At 37.8% G+C, this 25,805-nt stretch overlaps 1 protein-coding gene across 1 annotated transcript; it reads right to left on the bottom strand.

Annotated features, from left to right (window-relative positions):
- Positions 1-7,330: 7,330 nt before the first annotated feature.
- Positions 7,331-19,035, bottom strand: ccdc120b (coiled-coil domain containing 120b). The gene is given in 9 exon segments (XM_062986611.1): positions 7,331-7,700; positions 7,798-8,820; positions 8,969-9,061; positions 9,153-9,291; positions 10,871-10,930; positions 12,757-12,877; positions 12,965-13,063; positions 16,746-16,876; positions 18,987-19,035. Coding segments are annotated over 9 exon segments (1,815 nt in total). The 3' UTR covers positions 7,331-7,600.
- Positions 19,036-25,805: the final 6,770 nt, after the last annotated feature.

Below are 25,805 nucleotides of genomic sequence, written 5' to 3'. Positions count from 1 at the left end.
CAAGAAAGGTAGAGACTTATGACCAGAAGAAAACGAGGCTTATGACCAGAAGAATACTATCTCCACAGTCAAGCGTAGTGGGTGACTGATGAGGTAGGAATGTTTTTCTGCTGCAGAAACAGGCATCATGTGATTGACAACATACCATGGCGTTTTGAAAAAAAGGTTATGCCTTCTAACTTGCAGATAAATACATTCGTTTGTTAATACAATCGAATAGGCTATACTTTAATTCATGATATGACACAGTGGCACAAGGCAGTAATTTCATTTTATTGTCAAGTTAATTGATGTGATCATTAATAGTAGGAATGGGTGCAAAAACATAACAAGTGTATGTAACGTTTACCCCATGTTTAACAAGTAGCTACATCCGATTTATTTTTGATCATCAGTGTTCGCACCAGGGCCGGCGCTAGGGGGGGGCTGAGGGGGGCATTGCCCCCCCAAATTGTGTCTTTGCCCCCCCAAGCACAATGCAAGCAACGGCTATTTTTAAAATTATCTCTGAACCAATCACAAAAATGCATTTTGTTTTACAGTGTGAAGATACAGGTATTTCCTTGCTTATTCCTGATTGGCTCTTTGAGTCATATAAAAATCGGCAGACTGCCCCAAACAGTTCAGTTCGGCAGTATATGTTCTGTTAGTGTGAGCGAGAGGCAGGTATACTGGTAAACACTTTTTTTTTACAGAATTAGTATTCTTTTGTTTTCTTTATATTTTAATTTCCCAATAATATAAATATTCTCACTCATTCCTATTTCCACGTTTGAATATTCTCAGTCTGTGTGTAGGTACATTTGTCAGCTTTGACTTAAATTTGTATTAAAGCCTTTCAAGAAATAGAGTTGTTCTATTAGTAATGGCAATTTAATTAAGGGGGCGTATTAAAATGAAATACAATTAGATAATCTTTTTTCTCCATTTACATAATCAACATGTATTTTTTAATCATTGGGTTTTAAGTTTAAGTTCGAAAACATGCATTTTTATTTCTTTACCTCATACATCACTTTAAGCCAGTATCAATAGCTTGGCTGTCATCATTCATGCACAAATCAAGCCTTGAATATATTTCTGGCTTCAAAAACATGACTATCAACATGCCCCCTCATTAGGTTTTACTGCCCCCCCAAGCAAAGCAGTCCAGAACCGGGGCTGGTTCGCACTGCCTTCAGACTTTGTGACAATAGGAAAGAGGACAACTAAAATGACACAACCACTGCATGATCAATGACTCGAGATCAGTGGTGTCTGATTATTTACAACAGCATCGTTAAATATTTATTACTACAAATGCCTACAGTGTAATTGAATTTACTCAGTTAAATAGTAGCACCGTAGACCATGGCAATGTGTCTGTGGACTGTTACAGTATTCATCTGCTGCCACCTATTGGATGTAATACAGAAATATAACTTTCGAAGAGACTACTCATTCAAAGAAAGTCACCTTTCCACATGTAAATGAACTATCTCACCTTTTATTTTTTCAATCAATTTTTCTTCACCACTTCTTACTGACTGTACATTGCAACGCTTATAGCAGGGGAAATTACTCAAGAACCCAACAATACTATAGTAACCACCAATAATACTATGGCATCAATCTAGCAACATTTTAGCAATCATCTAAGATACTAAAGCAACCATACGAATTGTAACACCCTAGCAACTGTCTGGAATGCCATATCAACATCACAGAAACACTATAATATTTTCATATTCAAATATAAGTTTTCACATATTTTTACTTTATTAATAAATTGACCATATATATATATATATATATATATATATATATATATATATATATAGTTCCAGAGGTCCTGGTCTTTGTCTAGGTGTTCTCTGGCAAACTTTAGTCTTGCCCTGAAAATCAAACTTGTGCAGTCTCTTTCTGATGGTAGATGCGTGTACCTTGCTATCAACTGTGGCAAGAGCTACCTGTAGGTCCCGTGATGACATTGTAGGATTGTTGGAGACTTCTTTACGCATCTTGCGGTCTGCTCTTGGGCTGAACTTGCTAGGACGGCCTGACCTGGCCATGTTGGCAGTTGTTTTAAATGTTCACCACTTGTAAATTATTTTCCAGATTGGAATGGCTGATTTCAAATAGTTTTGAGATCTTTTTAAATCCCTTCCCAGACTCATATGCATCTACTACCTTCTTTCTGAAGGCCCCAGAGAGCTCTTTAGATCTCACCATGGTGATAACACTCCCTTTAATAATCAAGAGCAAACCAAACTCTAGTCTTAGGTTGAAATAAAACTCCAATGTCCTCTAACGATGGTGTAATCATTGCAGCTGATGTGGTGCACCGGATTCTAATTTTAGACATTTTAAGTAGTAATAAATGTGGGGGTGTCCTAACTTTTTACTCACAATAAATTTAAATTTTTGTATATATATATATATATATATATATATATATATATATATATATATATATATATACTGTTGAAAAATGCGACAATGAACCCGTACTGTTGCACATCCTAAGACATGTTTGCAGGAAGAATGGGACATAATAAAAGCTGAAACACTAAATCGCTTGGTATCCTCGGTGCCAAAACATCTTTTAGATGTGGTGAAAAGGAATGGCAACATTACAAAGTGGTAAATGCTTTACTGTCCCAACTTTTTTTGGAATGTGTTGCAGGTCTGAAATGCAGGAATGAAAGTCCAAGTAAATGTAAGAAATTATTATTATTATTATTTGCATTTGAATTATGTATTCTGTATTCGCTTTGTTGAAGAAAAAGAATAATAATAATATGGGCCAAATGTGTCCCAGAAACATGAGTATGAAACATTTCTGAGGCAGCATAGCTTGTGAGGTTTTGTGAAAAATGGCGAAATGCTTTATAATTTAGAGCAGTATATGCTTGGCTTTCTCCACCCATGTTTGGATTGGCAACAACACTGTACTCCAACATTTTTAATTATTACAGTTCAAGTTCTTTAGGATATTTTAAAACCACATTTGTGTATGTGCAGTAAAAAAACAGAGACTAGTTTATTCTCAAAAATAAGTGTGATTTTGCATATTATGCAAATCAGATCAAAATCTAATTGGGTGGATCTATATGATTCTTAAAGCTTTTTTTTTCTTAAACATTCAAACTTTGTCCGAGACTAAGAAGTTTGAAGGCTTTGTCTACAACCACAGAGGTCGTAAATCTTGTAAATCTCGTAGAACTTGACCTCTGTGGTCATAAAAAAACAAGATGGCCTCACGGATAGCTATGCCCACAACCCTAAGCTAATATTTATCTTTCATACAGACTTCCAAATACTCAATCTTCACCGCAAAAATCTTGCCGTGCACGGTCAGTCTCACTGACCTAAACAAGAACACACTGTCTTCACAATCCAATGATGAAGACACACTTACCTGATCACAACCCAAAAAACTCCATCATCCACCAACACTGGTTCCCACTTACAGACAACAGTTCCTCTGTGTGGCAACCCTGCAAAACTGTCCTTTTGTCATTAATTCAGGCTTGAAGTAGCATCCACATATGGACTACAAGACCATATGGCATAACTTCCATACATCAATCATTGTAAGCTTACCAGGACACCGATTTATTTGATGCTACAATTCCACCTAGACATTCCAAGGCTACCATGGCTTATGAATAGCAGGTCAACTAACCTCATTCATTAATTAGGTCTTAGCAGCACATAATGTGCACACAGCTGCTTTTAAAATGTACATATCCATTCTCTTAATATTTACAGCCCTACAGCCTAACTGTTACATACAGCCGTATGTTGAGTCTTGACCCATCTTTGTTCTCATAGCTTGAGGCTTTTGTGGGTTGTCCTTTCATACCCAATCACCTGTTACCATTTCACCTGCTTATTGTAGAATGTTTCAACATGGTGTAACTGGAATATTCTATAAACTTTTCACTTTTATTTTGTCCATCCCAACTTTTTTAAGTGTTCTTTGCTAAAGTCAAATTCTAATTTTATTTATATCTACAAAATACAATCATGGTGGTCAATGAAAACATTATACATGTTTTTTTGTACTTTTGTCAATTAAATAATGCTCAAAGTTTGTAAAAAAACAAGCTTATTGGACATTGCTATTGGAAACATACAGTAGTTGTACAGCATGTAAGAGAAACATAAGTGAACACACTTCACTATGTGCTACATAGAAATTAAATATCAAACATTTTTATGTGACTGTCAATATTTTATTCATAAATGTTTCAGCAAATACTCAGCTAGTTCAGTAAACATATATAATAACTGTACATCCCTTGGATGTGCTAAAATAGATTGTGATGTGTCTACAAGCTGGTGAATTTTACTTGTCAACTTCACAGGAAAATGACACAAAGGTCTTTTACAGTATTTTATCTCAACATCCACCCTATGAATCATATGTATTTTATACTGTATGTACTGTATTTATAATCGTTTTGCAAATAACTGCTAGATCAGTAAGTGCTATGTTCATGTATGCGGTACACTTGTTTGCTAAATACCTTACATTTACTCCGTGGGATAAACAGCAAACAATATGTTTGTCAAAACACAGGCACTGCACATCATCTGGCTAATATCTTTATGGTGAAGCATGGTGTGGTCGCATTATGCTATGTGGCTTTTCTCAGCAAAAGGAACAAGGAGACTGGTAAGAATTGAGGAATGAATGAATGCAGCCAAATACAGAAACATCCTTAAAGAAAACCTTTAGAGCACAGGCAATCAAAGAATGGGGCAACAGTTCACCTTTCAACACGACAGTGATGCAAAGCATACAGTTATTACAGGTGATTGAGTGTATACTGATAAAAATGACAATTACACTTATTCAAATTCAAACAAAACATAAAGTCTGCACAAAGTCAAGAAGGTCTGAATATTTACTGAATCCACTGTGTATACAGTTCATGGCCAAATGTATGTGAACAGCTTGTTGGACAAAATAAAATCCCTCAAGTCTACTAGGAAGAATTTATGAAATGTTGTAAGATGTCTGAGGAAACGTGTGTCCATTCAGTAAAAAAAAAGTAAGGTAAGACTCTATTGGGTGAGAAGGCCATGTGCAGGTTCCTGGAGAGTCTTCACAACAAACTAATCAAATCATGTCATTTTGAACCTTGCTTTATTTACAGGGGGATATTTATATATATGACAGAGAGAGAAAGAGAGAGTATACACCAAAATTACATTTAAAATAGTATTGTATGAAAATGTTCATATTAATTTGAACAATATTATATATGGTGTTATTTTACTTAAAAATAATCTGGTCAGACATACCATATTAGAATTACAGATTCCATTGTAATAACCTAGTAAAACAAAAGTGAGTACACCTGTGCTGCAATTTCCAATGAAGTCTGAATACTTTGGGCGTGGTACAGCATTGCCCAAACTAAACTATTTCTTGCTGCTTTTCTGTTGGTTGGACAAAACTAACTGTTAACACCAGATTTTTTTTTTCAATTCTGGGCACTTATGCAGTGTGTGTAATCAATCATGGCAAGGAATGTTTTTGTAACAGTATGAAACAGAATAGTAAAAAATTCTCAAAGATGGAAAAGGGTACAAAACCATTGGTAAGCTACTAAATATAAACTGAAACACAGTGGCAGCGGTTATTAGGAGGTATTGTACAAGCCACATGACAAGTAACATAAGGCACAGCAGCCTTTACCAAATGATAACACACAGTTTGCTATTTATACAGTCTTGCAATAAAAAAACAGACGGACCAGTGCTTCTAGCTTAGCACAAGACTTTTCCACAGAAATTGGTTTCTTTGTAAGTGTTCAGTCAACCTCCATGGATGGTGTCCAAGAACAAAGCTGTTACTAACAAATCAGAATCAAACTGCAAGACTAAAGTTTGCTAAATAACATGAAAAGAAGCCAGATAAATATTGACAGCACATTCTCTGGTCAGATAAAATTAAAATTAACCTCTTTGGACCGGATGGGGTTCAGCATGTTTGGTGTTTACCTGGCCATGACTATCACAATGACTGCATAGTGACAACTGGAGGTATCATGTTAATATGGGGCTGTATGAGTTCAGAGGGTGTAGGAGAGATGACACAGGTAGCCTAGTGGGTGGAGCTGCGGGTTACCAGTTGGAAGGTTTGGGTTTGAATCCTGGCTCTGCCATGTATCCACTGATGGGCTCTTGAGCAAGACCCTTAACCCTCTTGGCTCCAGGGGTGCCATACAGTGGCTGCCCCTGCACTTTGATCCCAGCTTTTAAAAAAGATATGTGAAAAAAAGCATTTATTGTACTGTAAAAGTATATATGCTTATATGCATATGCCATCACCTGGCCAGTTATGTCACCTGACCCGTATCTTATAGATCACCTTTGGGGAATCTTAAAGCAAAAAGTAGAGGAGCCTAACCCCTCCAACAAAAAAGAGCTGAAAAGAATAATCTGTGAAGAAATGAAGAATATCTCTTCACAGATTTGTGCTACACTAGTATTATCACCAATGCCAAAGAGGCTTACATCTGTCATAAACAACAAAGGTGGACATACAAAATATTAACTAAACAAAATTCACCATAAAATTGAGTGCAGTTCTTTTTAATGTATAAGACCTTCATTACAGTTCAACCAGTCAAACCTTTTTGTTTATATAAAATAAATAAACTTGATTTTCTTTTTAGGTAAAGCAAATTAAGCTAAATTTCAGTAAAACTATTTCTAATTTTTCAAACATTTAGTAATGTTAAGCTATATGTTACACTGACACTGATTTTATTATAGAAAGCATACTTAATGGTTTCATTAATTATGACAGGTCACCCAGACCCTTTGGAAGCAAAACAGCCTCAGACCACCACACTACGTCCATGCATTCTTTGTAATGTAATTTTCGATTTCACACAATTACCAATTATTTTGCAAAACATAATGTTACATGGGTGCTGAGGTGGTGCACTGGTTTATTTTGCTAGCCTACAACCTGGTTTGAATCTCAACTGCAATCTCAACTTTGAATCTGCCAGCTAGGCATCTACACAGACATGACTGGCTATGTCTGGGGCATTGTGCACAGTATTTCTGAGTTGAACCGGGCCTATCAAAGTGTTTAATGAAAAAAAAAAGAAAAAAAAAAATTTGTACACATAAAACTTGAATGAAAGCATCTGTTAAAACAGTATTATCCAAAACCCAAATAATGGATGGGAAACAGCAATTGTCCCCTTAACTTAACAATGTTTCACCATTATGATGTAATAATACTAATAATGTTGCAATGCTAGCAGCTAACACTGAGTTTAATCTTTTAAATTAAATCATTGTTTACTCAGTCCCTCATATTATCGCTGCCATACTTAAATGCTGGTTTAATGTTCTAAAAATAAATTGCTATATTTGCTTTTATTAAACATAATAAGACCCTTTTGTTTGTTTGCACATTATGCCAGAAAGTTTTAGGATTACCAAGTGTTTTCTTTCAAAAGCAAGACAAGAACAGATAACGAAGGGCGTTTTTTTTCTAGCTTTGCATGTCTTGAGTAACATTCAGTTGAGTGAGTGAACAGTTGTTCTCGCTCCCTGCTAATGATAAAACTAAAGCTTTCTCTTGTTAGACCAGAGTTCCAGGAGCAGGATGATCTGAAGTGAACTTTTTTTGAGTAGTTTCCTGGGAGAGAAACGGTTCTGGGTAGAAAGAGAGCTCAACAGATCTGACAAAAGAAAGAGATTTAAATAAGTAAAGCTTGTTTGTTTTGGCTGCTGCCCACTATCTATTTTTGAATTTAAAAAAAACAGTGACTGACTCACCTGCTCTCTGGTGTGTGCCCATGAAAGGAAGCTGACTGAGGCATCTGTGGTGGAGCATAGAATGGGCCCAGTGGAAAAGATTGTGGCTGGTGCACCAGTTGCTGTGTTGGGTGCAGAGGAAATTCATCATGCCCCTTGGCTGCAGCAGGATAACCCAGGGCATTTCTGAGATACCAGTCCCTTAGTCCCTCCAGTGCTAGGGCTTTGTGTAGGCTGCGTGTGGAGTCTTCTGGGGTTGGTAGAGAGAAGGGTGCAGACTTATGGGTAAAAGTAACAGCAGCACTGGGGAACTCTGCCTGTTGAGACAGCAGGTTGGGGATGGAGGAGGCAGTGGAAAAAGATGGCTCATAGGCAGAGAATAGGACTGGCTCCAAGCTCTTCTGTTGAAGGGGGATAAAGGGACCACAGGACTTGGTCCGTGTGACTTTGACTCGGCAATGTTTAGCCTGGTGGCCCAGAAGAAACACAGGGCTATATGGGGGTGGTGCAGTTGCTAGGTGTATCTGAGAATGGGAAAAACCATTGCAATGACTAGAGGTGCCAGACACAGGAAGAGCAGCAAAGTCAGGCCATATCCGCCCTTCTGAGAGATGCTGCTGGCGCTGAATTGGTCTCTTTAGTTGCTTGCCCAAAATGTAGTCCATCATAATTTCGTTGTAGCTTGAGCTACTTTCTCTAACACCCGCTGATAAATGCTGGTACCCTTGCCCTTTAGATCCACTTAGCTGCTTCTCTGGACTGCCAAGGTACATCTGCCTGATCTTGTCATCAGTCAGAGACTCTGAGCTTTTGTAAGGCCCAACTCTGGAATGCATGCCATTCCGGGGCACCAGCTCAGGAAAGCTAGCATGATCAAGTAAGGCCTCAGAACTGTTGCTACGACGAGCAAGAGAGTTGAATGGGTAACTGGTATGCTCAGAAGAGGAGCTCTTCAAAGGCACCAGTGGAACAAACTGTGTAACTTCTGGACGGAAACTCCACTGCTTTTGTGTTACACCACCAGACATATCAGACCTGACAGAAGTAACAGACACTGTTATGTGATTAAAGTAGTTGACAAAAGACAATCTTATACAAGTCACCCTTGACTAAGAATTCTATTTTATTTAGATTTCAGCACATAATTATAACATCGATAAGAATAGAAGATAAGCAGAAAAAATTACACCATATGAATGTTTTTTTGGTGTAGAGAAAAAGAGGTGTTTCTTAAACACTCATGTCATCCACATTGGATGCACTTCTTGGAAGCGAGTGACTTGGACTGGAATAACATTTACATATATACAAATTATATACTACTGCAAAACTATGTTGAATTAGGAATTGCCAGCAAGGTAACAAACTGCATTTACCTGGAAAAGCTGTAGTTATGGCAACCTCGCATCTCCAATGGAGACAGTTTCCTACAAATGTGGCTGTCAGGACTGCCAGGGGATAGACGTGGGTGAGAGAGTGAGCGATGCGCAAGAACCTTACTAGGAGATGAGTCCTCTGTGGACCACAAAGATAAACAAATATATTATTGTGCCAATCACAGCTGGTATTTACAACACATCAAGCATCAGGAGTGCTGGTCCTGAATCAGTTTAATTTATCAACATCTGTCAGTTTGCATACAGTTGTGGTCAACATTATTGACACCCTTGATTGTTTAGTATAAAACACCAGTATCCTCAGAAATAAAAGTACCAACTTTGTATCATTAGCATGTCCAAATATATTCTACAAAATGGTTGACCTTTCAACATACATGCACTAATGTCAAAAAAATAAATACAGAAGAAATGTGGTACAACCCCAAATCAGAAAAAAGTTGGGACAGTATGCACATGAAAAACCCATGATATTTCATTTCATGATACTGCATTTGTTAATATACATTCATTCCTGCATTAAGGCCTGCAACACATTTAAAAAAAAGTTGGGACAGTAAAGTATTTACCCCCTTTTTTTAACATCAACCGATTGAGTGTTTCATGTGTTCTTTGGTCTGAGTCTTCCTGGAAACATGTTTTAAGATGTGCAACAGTACGGGGTTGTCGTTGTCGCATTTTTTTGTTTTAAGATTTTTCACATATTTTCTATTGTGGACCAATCAGGACTGCAGACAGGCCAGTTTTGTACCTGTAACCTTTTCTTTCGCAGCCTTGCCTTTGTAATGTGTGCAACATGTGGTTTTGTCTTGTTGAAAAATGCATGAACCTACTTGGAAATGATGTCCTCTTAAAGGCAGAATATGTTACTCTAAAATCTCATGATAATTTTCTGCATTAATACTGCCATCACAGAAGTGTAAATGACCTTTGCAGAGGGCACTGACACAACCCCATACCATGACAGACCCTGGCTTTTGGCTTGTTGCTGATAACAGTCTGGATGGTCCTTTTCATCTTTGGTCTGGAGCATTTTTTCAAAAAACATCTGGAATACTGATTCGTCTGACCACAATACATGTATCCACTGTGTGATGGTCAATTCAAGATGCCTCAGAGAAGAAAGAACTCAATGCCACTTCTAGACATGGTTAACATAAGACTTTTTTTGCACATTGAAGTTTTAACATTTGTAAATGTTACTCCGTATTGTAGTGCTTGACAAAGGTTTGGCAAAGTAGTCCCTTGCCCATGTGGTTATATCAGCTAAATCATGGGTGTTCAGCTTAGGCTTGCACTCTTGCCCTTTACACACTGACATTCCTCTAGATCTCTTGATTAATGATATTATGCACTGTAGAGGGAGAAATATGCAAATCCATTCTAACCTTTCTTTGAGAAACATTGTTTTTAAACATTTCAATAATTTTCCTCACACATTTGTTGATAAACTGAAAATCCTCTGCCCATGATTTTTGCAATCATTATTTGGTACAAAGTTAGTGTCCAGTCTTTGAGGAGCAATCAACTGTTTAAAATTACATCATTATTCAGTTTTTTTTTTCCAATAATAACCCTAATACTTTCATAATATTCAGGAGTACCCATAATGTTGACCACAACTGTTTTAGCTGTTCCCTGTTTGACATTATTGTTTGATAATAATAAAGTGAAAAGATTTTTAGTTTGTGACTCACCATTGTCTTGGGACTGAGTTGAGTCAGAAAGGGAGCTGCTCTCTGACTTAATTGTTTCCTCTGAAATTATATTAAGTCCAAATTATTTACTTATAAAAACGTGTTAAAAGATGCAGTATTTTAAAACCTTGAACTATATACACAAAGAACACAAGACAAATGTTTTAACTTCTAAATTTCAGAAATCAATATTTGGTGTAATAACCCAGAATCACTATATGTAATTCCTGGCAAAACCATTGAAGCAGCATAAAAAATTGGCATGGGGCAAAATAGAGTAAAATGTTTATAGAAACATTTTACTCTATTTTGCCCCGTGCCAATTTTTTAGTATATTACAGGCATTTTAAAAATGTCAAAAATGTGTTAATATTTATAAAATACAATTCAGCTGTTTACTTAAAACATTCTCTTTGTGCTTTTGCAATTTTTAAAAACATTAAGTTTAAATATAATTTATGTTTTTAGTTAATTTTACAAAATTTTGTCCCAACTTTACTGGAAATGGGGTTTGTACTGTTAATTAAAAATCTAAAATGTATATCTTTTTTCAGGACAAAAGCCCAGTGGGAAGGAAGGCGGGCTCATAGCCCACCCAGATCCGCTCTTACCCTCATACCCTCCGAGGAGCAAGAGGAGGCCAAGCAGATTAGTGGCACCTGTCTTCTGCACTCTGGAATGTGAAGGAGGCTATGTGGGTCTGGCAACGGCAAGGTGTACCTTTGCATCCCCGTCTAGAGCCAGGTTTAAAAGGCTAGGTCTGTCCCAGGCAGGGGAACCGGTGACAAACCCAAGATCGGCCTTCCGCTCCTCTGGAGGTTTCTTTGTTTCTTAAGGTCACCATCTTCTGGGGTGCACAGGAACAGAAAAAGCCTACTAGCTTTTATGGATTCAGGTTTGGTGGGTAATTTTATGGACACAAATCTGGTCAAAGCCCTGGGCATCCTCAAAACACCCCTGGAGGCACCACGCTTAATAAACATTGGTGGTCAGCTGCTAGAGTCCGGACATTTACCCACAGGACTCATTCCATAGCCATGAGTCTGGGGACCAAGAGTAGGCTCCAGGCCTACTGGGCTTCCAGTGGCTTTAGTAGCACAATTCCAGGATTGACTGGTGCACTGCTTCAGTCTTTTTTGGGTTTTTCTCTGCCAAAAGAAATGTCTAAAGGATAAACTCTCCTGGTCAGAGGGCCACCAGAGGTGATCGACCTGTCAATGTTTTCTCTGGAGTAGCATGACCACACACACAACCTCACCGCCTTTGTACCAAATTAGTTAGGAAAAGAAAAGGGTATGAAGAGCCTGTAGGTTCATTGAGTTCCCAATCTCTTCCTGGGGACTGATTCAGTTTGTTTGGTTTATTAAAGCCTTGATAAAGTCAGTGATTTTTTTGCTATACTAAGTGTCGGCATTAAGTTATTAAATGGACTGCCACTCATGACTTTCGGATTTTGCCATTCCCAACCAAGTCACTATATCATAATGGTATGCCATGCAAAGCACTGTGGAACACAGATTCCTACATCTTGGAAAACAACAGAATTGTAGACCGTTCTGCAGGACGTATGGTGTTCATTGCAAGCTTGTGGAGTCCATGCCCTGTCGTATTTCTGCAGTCTACACTCCTGTGGGGGAACCTACCAAGGATTAGACTGGTGTACCAGTTTTTCTGGCACTCAGGTGTATTGTCATTTTTTAGGTCTGCTGTTAGGCAAGCTCATTATGATGACATAGAAGTGCTTAGGCGCCATAGTAAGTGGCAATGTGCATCAAGCCATATAAATCATAGTGCAAAATGTTAACTGTGTGAAGGCAGCCTTAATTATATCAAGATCTGGAATTACATCCCTTATAAAATTGTAAAATTCTGTATTGTTACATTACCTGTGTGACATCCACGATGTACAGTTCTCTTTTTGTGTTGTGTGTTTTTGTCTAACTCTATGTTTCGGCGTATGGTGCCACTGAAGAGGGTCTTTATTTGTCTTCTTTGGATTTGGTCCTCCTAGGCAAAAAACACATTTTACTTACCACTTTGGTCAGGTACATTTATCTTAGCATCACAGAGGTTTTTTTTTTCATAGAGATGCACCTCTTCTAAACTGACAAGCAGTCCATTCCGACGCTGAACAGGTGGGGGACATTCCCCGACTTCTAGAGGAAAGTCACGGGATAGTTTTCCTGTCAGTTCCTGAAAGCACATTTAAAATAATAATAGTAATATAATGATAATAAAAATAATATATTAATAATATTAACACACAATGTCATTGATGAGAAGCACATGTATATCTGATGTGCACACACAAACTACTAAAATGTTAAATGATAACAAACACCATAAGGTCAACAAGGTGCTGTACAGCTAAAAATGTCTTTACTTACAATCATCGACCCATATTTAGACAGAATAACCAGTACAGACAATACACGTTATTGGCAATCAACAGACATCATTAAACAATACATGACAGATTTAGGGCTCAGCGATGGTTGGTGCCTCGAAAACCCAAAGTCCAAAGAATTCTCTTTTTATTCACCAGTTCACCATTCACACTCCTGCATTGACTACTTTTTAACCAGTAATTATATCATATCTAACATTTCAGACATAACATATCATCCTATAATAATTAGTGGCTATGAAATTATTAAAAACCCAACAGATAAAACTAAAAAGGAGCTAAGGGAATGTAAATCACATTATAATGAATTCATAAATAAGAAGACTGAATTTCTAATACAACGACTAAGACATGAAAATTTTGAACACAACAACAAATCTGGTAAACTCTTAGCAAACCAAATAAAACATAGCAAAGAAAAACAACAATCCCAGTAATCAAAGATGATCAAGCAAACTCCAGAAGAAATAAATCAAGTATTTAGGAAATTCTATAAAAATCTATACTCAATAGAACATAATCCAGACCCGGTAGATATCCACACTTTTCTCGATAATATAAACCTACCAAAATTAACTGAAGAACAAAAACGTATATATAGAAAAACCAATAACATCAGAAGAACTCCATAATGCTCTCCGCCAGATGTCTAATAATAAAGCACCCGGACCTGATGGCTTTCCCGTAGAATTTTACAAGCACTTCTGGACAATATTCACTCCAATATTCAGTAGAATATTAGCTAAAATAAAACACAACAAGAGATTACCAACAGAAATGAATACGGCTACAATCTCACTCCATCTCAAACCTAATAAAGATCCTACCTTACCCTCCAGTTACAGTCCATTATCACTCATTAACACAGACACAAAGCTTTTAAGTAAGGCCTTGGCTACCAGATTGGAACAGTCATTCCATCCCTCATACATCCGGATCAGACCGGCTTTATCAAATGTAGGCACTTAACTACCAACATGCGCAGACTACTCAATCTGATATACCACACAACACTCCATAAGTTAGAAACTGCAATAGTTACTTTAGATGCAGAGAAAGCCTTTGATAAAGTAAATTGGAAATTTCTATTTACCACATTACATAAACTAGGGTTCGGAGAATTATTTATAGAATGGATTAAAACTCTTTACACTTCACTCAAGGCTACAGTCAATGCTAACGGACTAATATCACAGAATTTCACACTGCACAGAGGTACTAGGCAAGGATGCCCCCTCTCTCCCCTCCTGTTCTCAATTTTTATAGAACCACTAGCTGCAGCTATACGACAAAGCCCAAATATTAAAGGTATCCAGACTCACACTATAGAACACAAAATCAGCCTGTACGCAGATGATATTTTACTGTTTCTACAATTACTGTTTCTACAATACTATCGTCAATTACTCAAACAATACAAATCATTGAAAAATTTTCCAAAATCTCAGATTACTCCATTAACTGGTCTAAATCCACCGTTCTACCATTTAACATGAATTTAGCAGATGTAGCAACTTAGTCCCTCCCTATCCCAATGTGCACTAAACACATCACATACCTGGGCATTAAAATTTCCACCAACTGTCTGAGTTGCACACACTTAATTTCAATCCACTACTCACAACTATAAACAATGATATCCAACGATGAAAGAAACTCCCACTATCCCTCATTGGCAGAATATCCACTATCAAAATGACAGTATTACCAAAAGTAAACTACCTCTTCTCAATGATTCCTATTCATTTCATTTATCTGAACTAGACCAAACAGTTTTTATACCAAAAAAAATGGGAATAAGATCTCTCAATTACTCTCACTGACGATTTCTGGACAAACATTCTCCAAAACACATTTAAAATGACTAACAATACTAACATCCACTTTATACAATATAAGGTAATTCACAGAGTACACTATACTAGGCAAAAGCTGCATAAAATGGGATTAGTGGACTCCAAAATCTGTAGACAACTACATACATGCCTTATGGTACTGTCCACCAATCAAACACTTCTGGCAACTTGTTATAAATCAGCTGACTCCACTACTAAAACACCCCAACCCCCTATCCCCATCACTCTGTTTATTAGGCGACACATCAACCACTAACCCAAACCAGGATGAAACAAGAGCACTTTAAGTGGTGCTGACCATCGCCAAAAAAAACTATCCTCACAAACTGGAAATCAAGGAAAAATATCACGATCAATCAATAGGAAAACTCACTCATAGAACATATAGAAATGGAAAAAATGTCAGCATCTGTACAAAACAGACTAAACAGCTGTGTAGCCTTAAGAAAACCACTTGTCATTGAGGCTTACCGGCAAAAACGGCTTCAATTTGCTAGGGAGCATAAAGATTGAACTCTGGAGCAATGGAAGAAGGTCATGTGGTCTGATGAGTCCAGATTTAAACGTTATGTGCCCAAAGAATGAGGTCAGCTGATTGGTATTAATTGTTTCCAGTTGAGTGAATACTTTGGATAAAAGCGTCTGCTAAATGCTGAAAATGTAAATGTAAATTAAGGACAGGTTGGGACACTGAAAATGCAATAAAACCTAAATTAAATCGCTTGAACTTTTATTTTACTGATAAAGCTAAGGAACAATAGAATATAATGTCTGCAAAACAGTCAGGACAGTGTTTATACAAGTAACACTGTTCTGGAAGGTTCCACAATTAACAGTTTAATGGGTAACAGGTGAGGTCATCAAGATTGAGTATAAAAGGAGCATCTAGTAAAATGTTTGTATCATGTTTGTGTCACCAATGAAACCGGTCTATTTTCTGCAACTTTATCTGAAACCTTTTTCTTCAGCTTTATCTAAAAAAAATCTAAATTAGAATTGTTATATTTCTTACAAAGTTGGTTTATACTTGTTTACGGGACTGCCACACAAAATGATCTACACATTTGCTGCATTTACCAGCCTAATCACAAGCCCTAGTTGACTTGTTTCTCTCCTCACTAGTCTGATACTTTTGGTTAGATTTGTATTTTGTCTATGTAAGTATCTATGTGTAGTGTCAGCGTGTTTGTGTAATGTCAGTTAAGCCACAGCCACATCAACCTGTTTCACAGCATTTTACACTTTTCATCCCAATTTATTCTCAACTATAACTTCTTCAGACACTGCAGACCCCTATGCTGACCAAAATACAACCTGTACAGGCCACCAACACACACACACAAATTAATTTGGCCAACTTTAGAGTACATTTTAAATGATCATTCCACCTTTGCATGTTTTTGGTAGGTGAAAGGAAGCTGGACAAGAATCAAGAGTTCCTGGAGAAAACCCATGCAGACACTCTGGTCACTGTCTGTAAGGTATGAATTAAAGCCAGATCCTCAAAGTCAAGTTGCTGTTCGGCAGCTCTACTAGATGCATCACAGTGCCACCAATTTTTATCACTTTACTGCTTTGCTGAGTATAACATGAATAACGTAAACTGACATACCGCCTCCAGAAGACACAAATGCCGTAGCTCCCCTTGTCGACTGCTCAAAAGAGCCTGCAGTCTGCACTTCTTTTCTTCCAGCTCAGAAAGCCGTGTCACCTGAAGCTTGCTGTTCTGATAACCCTGTAATTCTACACAAAGTGCAGTACATTCAGATGCCGTTGTGGTCAACATTATTAGCTCCCTTTATTGTTTAGTATAAAAAGTACCATATCTTCAAAAATAAGTGGATATGTACCAAGAATGGGTTGATCTAAATAACTCACTGAATTTGAGTGTAGTACTGTAATAGGTTGCCAATCTAGTAATAAGTCAGATCATAAAATGTCATGTTCTGTGGCATGATGAATCACATTTTTCTATCTGGCAGTCTGATGGTCTGGGTTTAAATAATGCCAGAACATTACTTTAAAGCCTGGTGGAGAAGGAATAATGCTGTGGGACATTTTGGACAAGTGTATGCTTCTAACTTTGTGGGAACTGTTTGATGAAGGCCCTTTTCTGTTCCAGCATGACTGACAAAGCATGTTCATGAAGGCATGGTTGGGTGAGTTTGGTGTGGAAAAAGACTGGCCCGTACAGAGCCCTGACATTAGCACCTTTTGGATGAACTAAACAGGAGATTGCAAACCAGGCCCTCTCGTCCAACTTTAGTGTCTTGACCATACAAATGTTCTTTTGGACGAATGGGCAAAAACTGCCTCAGGCACACTAAAAAATCTTGTAGAAAGCCTTCCCAGAACAGTGAAAGCTGTTACAGCTGCAAAGAAAGTAATTAACTCCATATTAATGCCTATGCCTTCTCTCAAGATCTTTAATGTTTGCAGGGTTTTTGTTTTTCAAAGATTTTCAATTGGATTAAGATCAGGACTCATTGCTGGCCAGTTTAAATGGTCCATTTTTTCCTTAACCATTTGTGTGTACTTTTAGGTGTGTGCTTTGGGTTTGGGTACATGGTTTCTTTGCCACATTTCAAATGACCTTTTATAGGGTTCTCCCAGCAATTTTCTCTTTCCACCACAACCTGGAAGATTCTTGATTGTTTTGTGAGTTGCAAACTTCCTGAAAACATTTTGAACTGTTGAATTTAATTTCCAAGGTCTTGGAAATAGTGTTAGACTCTTTTACTTACTACATTTCAAAAAAATAATCTGAACTTTTTACTCACTACATTTTTAAAACAGGCTAAATACTTTAGCTTTATAAATATAATTATCTTTTTTTTTTTTTTATATGTCAGAAATATTTTAAAAAACACGGCCTTACTTCAAGGAATCATTTAATGTACCCTGGTTGACAAATAAATCCTGGCAAATGTAATGCATTTCAATTGTTCAAAAAAAACTAGAGCTCAAAAAAGTCATCGTAAAATTGGCAAAAAGCATGTTGAAGTAAGTGTAATTTAGACACATAGTTTACTTGTGTCATTCAGTGCCCTTTGCATCACCAGCAGACAATGCTATTCATTATGTACAAATCAGAACAAGTGTTAGAAACACTTTATAATTTGTAATATTCAGCACAAAGCATTCTGCTTTCAAAAATAATTGTATACAGTTTACACTGTTTGTATTACTCAGACACATACCATGAGCTTGTTGGACATCCCAGATGACCTCTATGCAATCTTTCCAGCTATAACAGCCATTATTCTGAGTGGGCTTTTCACAAGACTTACATAGGTCCATGGGAATTTGCGCCCGATCAGTCATAAAAGCCTGAATTGACGTTCCAGTTAATTCCAAAGCTGTTCAGTGGGGCTGAGGTCATGACTTTGTGCAGGTCACTGGGGTATCTTTTAACTAAGCTTTTCTTCATGTCTTTAAATATCTTGCTTTGTTCACAGTCATGCTAAAAGAGGAAAGGGCTTTCCCTGCACAATCTTGACACTCACGCCTTTAAGATTCACTCACTCCTAAGTCCTAACCTTGAGTAGCCTTCTTAACTGGTATAAATTACTCCATCGTAAATTAACTGGTCGCTGTAAGTTAGGATCCAACCAATAGGGCTCAGCCCTGAGTTTGAAATGCCTTCATTGCGTTTACTCTCACAAATCAGCATGCCAGGCAAACATACCTTATGTGCCAGCTGTGGCACGCATGCCATAGATTGAGACCCCTGGTATAGGGTATAGGTGCATAGGTAATGGTTTAAGCAGATATCATGTGGGATCATACATAAACATTTATAATGGCATATATAATGGAATCAAACTACCAACAATATATGTTGGTAACTCACCGGGAGCACCTAAACCCATACCAGCTATCAAATGTCCTTTAACCTCCATACTTCAGAAGTCCTGCTGAGCAACTCTGAAAGAAACAAAAGCGCTAGGTACAAAAGGAGCATTTCAGTTACATTAGTTGATTAATTAATTAGTTGATTGAACATTACCTTGTAGTGGCAGCCATGAGATTCTTCATTCACCTCAGTCTTCAGCTGCTGGCCCTGCTACAGCAATGGTTTATATCAAACCCTAGAGAAAAGCTACAGTTAGTAGTCAACAGTATCTTCTTTGCATTTTTTAAATAGCTTTAATAATTTCCATATTTTTATGACCAGAGAATTGTTTAATTCTCTCTACTATGCAAACAGGCCCATACTGTGCCATCTATATATACAAATGTACATGCCATTAGTGTAAATAGATGTACATAGGTATTATCCCACAGGCATAAAGATAATCTATATTAAGTTGAGTTTAGTTAGGTAAATATGCATAAAAATGTAAATGGTTTATAAGTAACATAGCTGATGAAGATTTAATAAAATATACTTTAGTTGACTCATTAAGTGATCTTCCTGATGAGATAATATTGACTTTCTCTAAGATAACAGAAAAATAGTCAATTTATTATTAATTAATTTATTATTATATTTTATTTATTAGTTAATTTATTATTATTATTCTAAGTTACAAGAACTTTTGAGGCAAAGTTGAAAGTTTTTGCACCATACTGTCCCAGCTTCTGATTTGGGGTTGTAGATTAAAGGGTAATTACTTAAATAAAAAAATAAAAAAAGCAGTGTTTCTAAACCCTAAACATTTTATGGTTAAATATGGTTAACTCTAGAGTAGAGTATACGAAAAAAGCATTTAAAGAAGCATTATAATTTAATAGTAATGTCAATATTTTAATTTTAAGCCAATACCACTCACATTTGTAGAGAATTATAAAATTCCTTAAAACATGCAACTTGTAAGAAATGTATTAGCATTAGCGGGTACTAAGGTCTGCTGTGTGTTAATGTTACCTACTATTATTATATTGTTATACTTATTGTTACCAGCCAAATAAAGAGACCAATAATACTTATCAGTGGCGGCTGCTGGTCTTTCAAAGAGGGGAAGCTCATTGTCGGCTTACATCATAAAATTTGTCAATTTATTTATACATAAATTCTGCCCTCCGTTCCTTTTCAAGAAAATGGCCTGAAATGGGTTGCAGTTTGTCTTTCGACTTCACTCGCAAAATCCGCAATGGGACTGAAGCTCCCAGTGATTAAGTGAAGGTATAGATCTCAAAATATCTGTCAATCAAAACGGGATTCAGCCTTTCGACTGATCCTCCAATCATCTTGCAGAAGCTCCGCGTCCAGACCCGCCCACAGCTCTATTCACCCCCAGAGACGCTCAGCGTCTGGGGGCGGGACAAAATCGTGGCATTTATCCAATGACCGGCGAGTTTCGAAGCAATGAAAAAAACTTTTCCACGCAGTCCCATTGAAGTGAATAGACGCTCAGCTTCTGCGGGCAAATGCATTGATGCTACGGGAATGTATGAGAAGTTCGAGTCTGTCGATTTGTGATAAGTAGCTGATTCTGAACAAACTCGTCTTCAAGATGAACGTGTTCTAACGCATTTGTAGTCAATGAGATGTTAACACAACTGTACATATTTGACCATTTAATTTTTGACATTTTAGGGGAAGCTGAGCTTCCCTTGCAGTCTTAGAGAAATCACCACTGATACTTATACATACTTGTACAAACATAAGCTAGCCATCCTGTTAATATGACTAGTGCTGAACAAACATCTATATCACAAATTGTCCGTTGTAATGAAGGTAGTCTGTTGGAACAATATCATAAACTAGATTACTTTGATATAAGCATACTGCAATGAGGCAGCTCATGCCCTACTACTGAGGTACGAGGTGTAGCCTCACACCAGCACAAATTGAAAATGAACCCAATTTGCAGGATGTTTAACCAAGGTACAACACCACTGCAAAAAAAGCCAACAATCCAGCTGTAGGGAAAAAAAATTAGGAAAGGAAACCCTGAACAAGCTAGGGACAACAATGCACAAGTGGCACTCCACCAACTGGCGCACCCCTTACATATTGTGGGTTTAAACATTGGGCTTACTATTTAAAAGGGCCATCCTACCACCTATGGGGCAGCACATTCATTCAGGGCAGTTCCCTTGTGACGCCCGAAAAGGCCGCAACACAAGCTGAGTCTTGGTGACTGTCAGTTAAGAGGAAGTGACACATCAATCACCTTAATGTCCCCCTCTGCCAGCCACATTTGACAAAGTCAAAAAACATGATTCTATAAGTCACGCTACCGATCTCCACGGCAGATGGCCTTGTTACACACACTAAAATTGAGAACGTCTGAAACTTGGAAAAGAGGTTCTGCCAAACATGAAAAAAAATGTTTAGACAGTTTAGAAAACTTTTTTTTAATGAACAAAATAAGTAAAAATCAAAAAGATCAAAGCAGCAAAATGGAGATGAGTAAAAGTTATAAAGGTTTGCAAGGTTTTGGAAAGAGGGTAATTTTTGTCTAAAAAGCATAGTTGGATAATGACAAAAGAGATAAAGTAAAATGAAAAGTCATGGTAGTGATAACAGCAACTCTGATGAGGTAAAATATAAGATTCTGTTGAGGTAAGTGCAGCTCTTACCTTACCGATATGCATTAAATGAGCTTGATGTTCGGAACCACACAATTAAAAAAAAAAACTCAAAAGGTTGGGGAGGTGATATGTTTACACTGTTACATAACCTTTCCCAAGGAGGTTTGCATGTGAAATTTCTTTGATGCATGTGTAAATTTTTTGCCCATTCTGGATGGATGGATGGACGGACACATGGATGGATAGATCAATACTTTATTCATCCCAACGGTAATGGAGGAAACACTAATGCAATAATGTAAGTATGGTGTAGGAATCTATGGTGTATACAATGTAATACAACATTATACAACATACAGTACACAAAATTAAACAATATAAATATATTAGATAAGTAAATGTGTGAATAAAGTCTGATTTAAAGACCCACCGTTGTAAGGTGTTAAACAGTCTGAATGCCTGTGGGACAAAAGACTTCTTAGCCTGTCTGTTGTCTGTTTACAGAGACACCGGTCTATCACTAAACACACTCCTCTGTCTGGTGAGTATGCTGTTCAGAGGGGAGTGTGTTATTCATGATGGATAGAAGCTTTTTAAGGGTTCTTTTCTCAGCCATCTGCATAAAACTATCTAACTATATGCCAACCACAGAGCCAGTCTTCCTCACGAGTCTGTCAAGTCGTGTTGTGTCCTTTTTCATGCTGCTTCACAACTGTTTTACATACAGGGGTTGGACAAAATAACTGAAACACCTGGTTTTAGACCACAATAATTTATTAGTATGGTGTAGGGCCTCCTTTTGCAGCCAATACAGCGTCAATTCGTCTTGGAAATGACATATACAAGTCCTGCACAGTGGTCAGAGGGATTTTAAGCCATTCTTCTTGCAGGATAGTGGCCAGGTCACTACGTGATGCTGGTGGAGGAAAACGTTTCCTGACTCGCTTCTCCAAAACACCCCAAAGTGGCTCAATAATATTTAGATCTGGTGACTGTGCAGGCCATGGGAGATATTCAACTTCACTTTCATGTTCATCAAACCAATCTTTCACCAGTCTTGCTGTGTGTATTGGTGCATTGTCATCCTGATACACGGCACCGCCATTGGATGCACATGGTCCTCCAGAATGGTTCGGTAGTCCTTGGCAGTGACGCGCCCATCTAGCACAAGTATTGGGCCAAGGGAATGCCATGATATGGCAGCCCAAACCATCACTGATCCACCCCCATGCTTCACTCTGGGCATGCAACAGTCTGGGTGGTACGCTTCTTTGGGGCTTCTCCACACCGTAACTCTCCCGGATGTGGGGAAAACAGTAAAGGTGGACTCATCAGAGAACAATACATGTTTCACATTGTCCACAGCCCAAGATTTGCGCTCCTTGCACCATTGAAACCGACGTTTGGCATTGGCACGAGTGACCAAAGGTTTGGCTATAGCAGCCCGGCCGTGTATATTGACCCTGTGGAGCTCCCGACGGACAGTTCTGGTGGAAACAGGAGAGTTGAGGTGCACATTTAATTCTGCCGTGATTTGGGCAGCCGTGGTTTTAGGTTTTTTGGATACAATCCGGGTTAGCACCCGAACATCCCTTTCAGACAGCTTCCTCTTGCGTCCACAGTTAATCCTGTTGGATGTGGTTTGTCCTTCTTGGTGGTATGCTGACATTACCCTGGATACCGTGGCTCTTGATACATCACAAAGACTTGCTGTCTTGGTCACAGATGCGCCAGCAAGACGTGCACCAACAATTTGTCCTCTTTTGAACTCTGGTATGTCACCCATAATGTTGTGTGCATTGCAATATTTTGAGCAAAACTGTGCTCTTACCCTGCTAATTGAACCTTCACACTCTGCTCTTACTGGTGCAATGTGCAATTAATCAAGATTGGCCACCAGACTGGTCCAATTTAGCCATGAAACCTCCCACACTAAAATGACAGGTGTTTCAGTTATTTTTTCCAACCCCTGTAGTGCTTTACAACAATAAAGAAAAAACAGAACATAATAAAAATAATACAAATTAAAATGCACAATAACATTTCACACACAAGAGCAGAAATACTAGATGTGTCAATCCGCGAAGGCTAATGCATACAAATGTGTCTTAAGTCTTTTTAAACAGCTCCTTAGACCCCCAAGTCTAAAATCCAAGGACATACTATTCCATAACTTAGGACTGCATTGTCCTTTATTTTACACTTAGTTCTTGGGACTAATAATTCAACCAAACTTAACTAACTTTGGCTGGAGAACCTAAATGCCTTAGCATTCGAATACGGACTGATAATTCAGAAATATATTCCAGACCATCTTCAGTAAAAATCTACAGTAAAATAGAGTGAAGGCTTCATAATGTTGCAGGGCTGCTTTGCTGCCTCTGGAGGCTTTGAAAGTATTACAGGAACAACCAGATCAGAGGATTATCATAGCATTTAAAAAGGTTTGCTGGGTTCTACAGCATGATATTGCAATGCACAGATCTAAAAGTACATAAGAATGATTAAGAAGAAACTGGCCAGCAATGAGTACTGATCTCAATTGAAAATCTTTGTAGAGTGAAAATCTGCTATTGGAAAAAACAAAAACCTTGCTATCATTAAAAACTTAAGAGAACTGCAGTGCATAAACTACCAGGAGAGAGGTGGAAGAAGCTCACGAACGGCTTCAAAAAGTTCAGAGGTTAATTGTTCCAAATCAACAAATTGGTCAAAGGTTGTGCAACCACATATATCTATGTTTACATACTATGTTTTTTATTCCTATTTTTAGTAACTGCATTCATGTTAATAGGTCAAATAGTTTCTGTATTTGGACATGCTATTAAAATATTCTAATGATACAAAGTTGGTACATTCCCACTTATTTCTGAAGATATTAGCTAATCTTTAAGTAAACAGCTTTTACAGCTGGGCATTTACACAAACATGATTGGCTATGCCTGGAAGGGCGGGGGATGACAGAAGCCCTACCATGAATATGTACCCTGTCCAGGGTACTCTTGTGTATATAAAATAGACCGCTGCCCACAACCGCTAAGATCTGGGTTTGAATCTTAGTGGTGCTACAAATGATTGGCTATGTCTGAATGGGCCAAAGCCCGACGATGGATTTGTGCCCTGTCCAGGATATTCTTGTGACCACATATAAATATAGTATGTGTATGACGAATAAGATTATAAACTGTTTTTAATCCAGAACTGTTAGGAACTGTTTGTTCTTCCATGCAGAAACTGATGCCTCGTAAGGGAATTAGACACCTCTCCGGAATATTTAATTGATCGTGTTAAAATACCTGGCACAAAAATACTGACCCAAACCAACATACACTGGCGTTTCTATGACAGTCACGTTTAAACCAATCAAAGCAGCCTATAGGCGACATCTAGGAACGCGTGTGAAAAGAATTTTGATTAGGTTGCAACCTATTTCATAATACAAAATAAACCATGTCTTTTGAGTTTAAGCAGAACGAATGGAAGTCAACACAAAAGAAAACATAGAAAAAGACACTTGCCATCAATGAAAAGCAGGATGCAGAACCGGGTTTATCGTGTGACTGCAGTAGTCCAAAGGTCTCGAAACGCAGTAATTCATAAAACAGGTCCTCGCATTAGTATGTTTCTGCAAATCCACCTTTACACAAATTATATCCGTTTTAAATAAAGTAAAAATTATTACGTTTAATGTAATAATACAAAGACTGTATAAGTAGAAAGGTCGACGGATTGTGACAGTGATAATGCGACGGCAGGCGCCAAGCAAGGATCTGGACATACATGCGATGCCACTGATCATGCACCAGCTACCCTCACTCTACTGTGGAATCACACCTTATAAAATTTACCCTACTGTATATACCATTATTCTTCATCTACTGCCCCGATTTTCTTTTCAGATGCTGTCCGATAATACTTCCCAAATGTGCATTTCAATTACCCCTTTTGCCTACTGGCTTTCACATTACCTCGTCAACGCGCGTTGGTCAGCTGTTCCAAGCTCCACAATGGGATTCTTAACAGCATGTACACGTAGAATTCACGAGTCAGTGACATATGATGACGATGTAACCATAAATGAGGAGAAACTAAATTATGTAAATAAAATAACGTTTAGCTTAGTGTTTAAGGAAGTGGACGAGTGATTGGATGATTGCAAGTTCACTACAGCCAACTTGCCACAAAGTCA

This window comes from Trichomycterus rosablanca, chromosome 24, assembly GCF_030014385.1.
Source record: "Trichomycterus rosablanca isolate fTriRos1 chromosome 24, fTriRos1.hap1, whole genome shotgun sequence".
Classification (NCBI taxonomy): Eukaryota; Metazoa; Chordata; class Actinopteri; order Siluriformes; family Trichomycteridae; genus Trichomycterus; species Trichomycterus rosablanca.
Note: the sequence above shows the minus strand (reverse complement) of the source record. Positions and strands in the feature narration are given on the sequence as shown.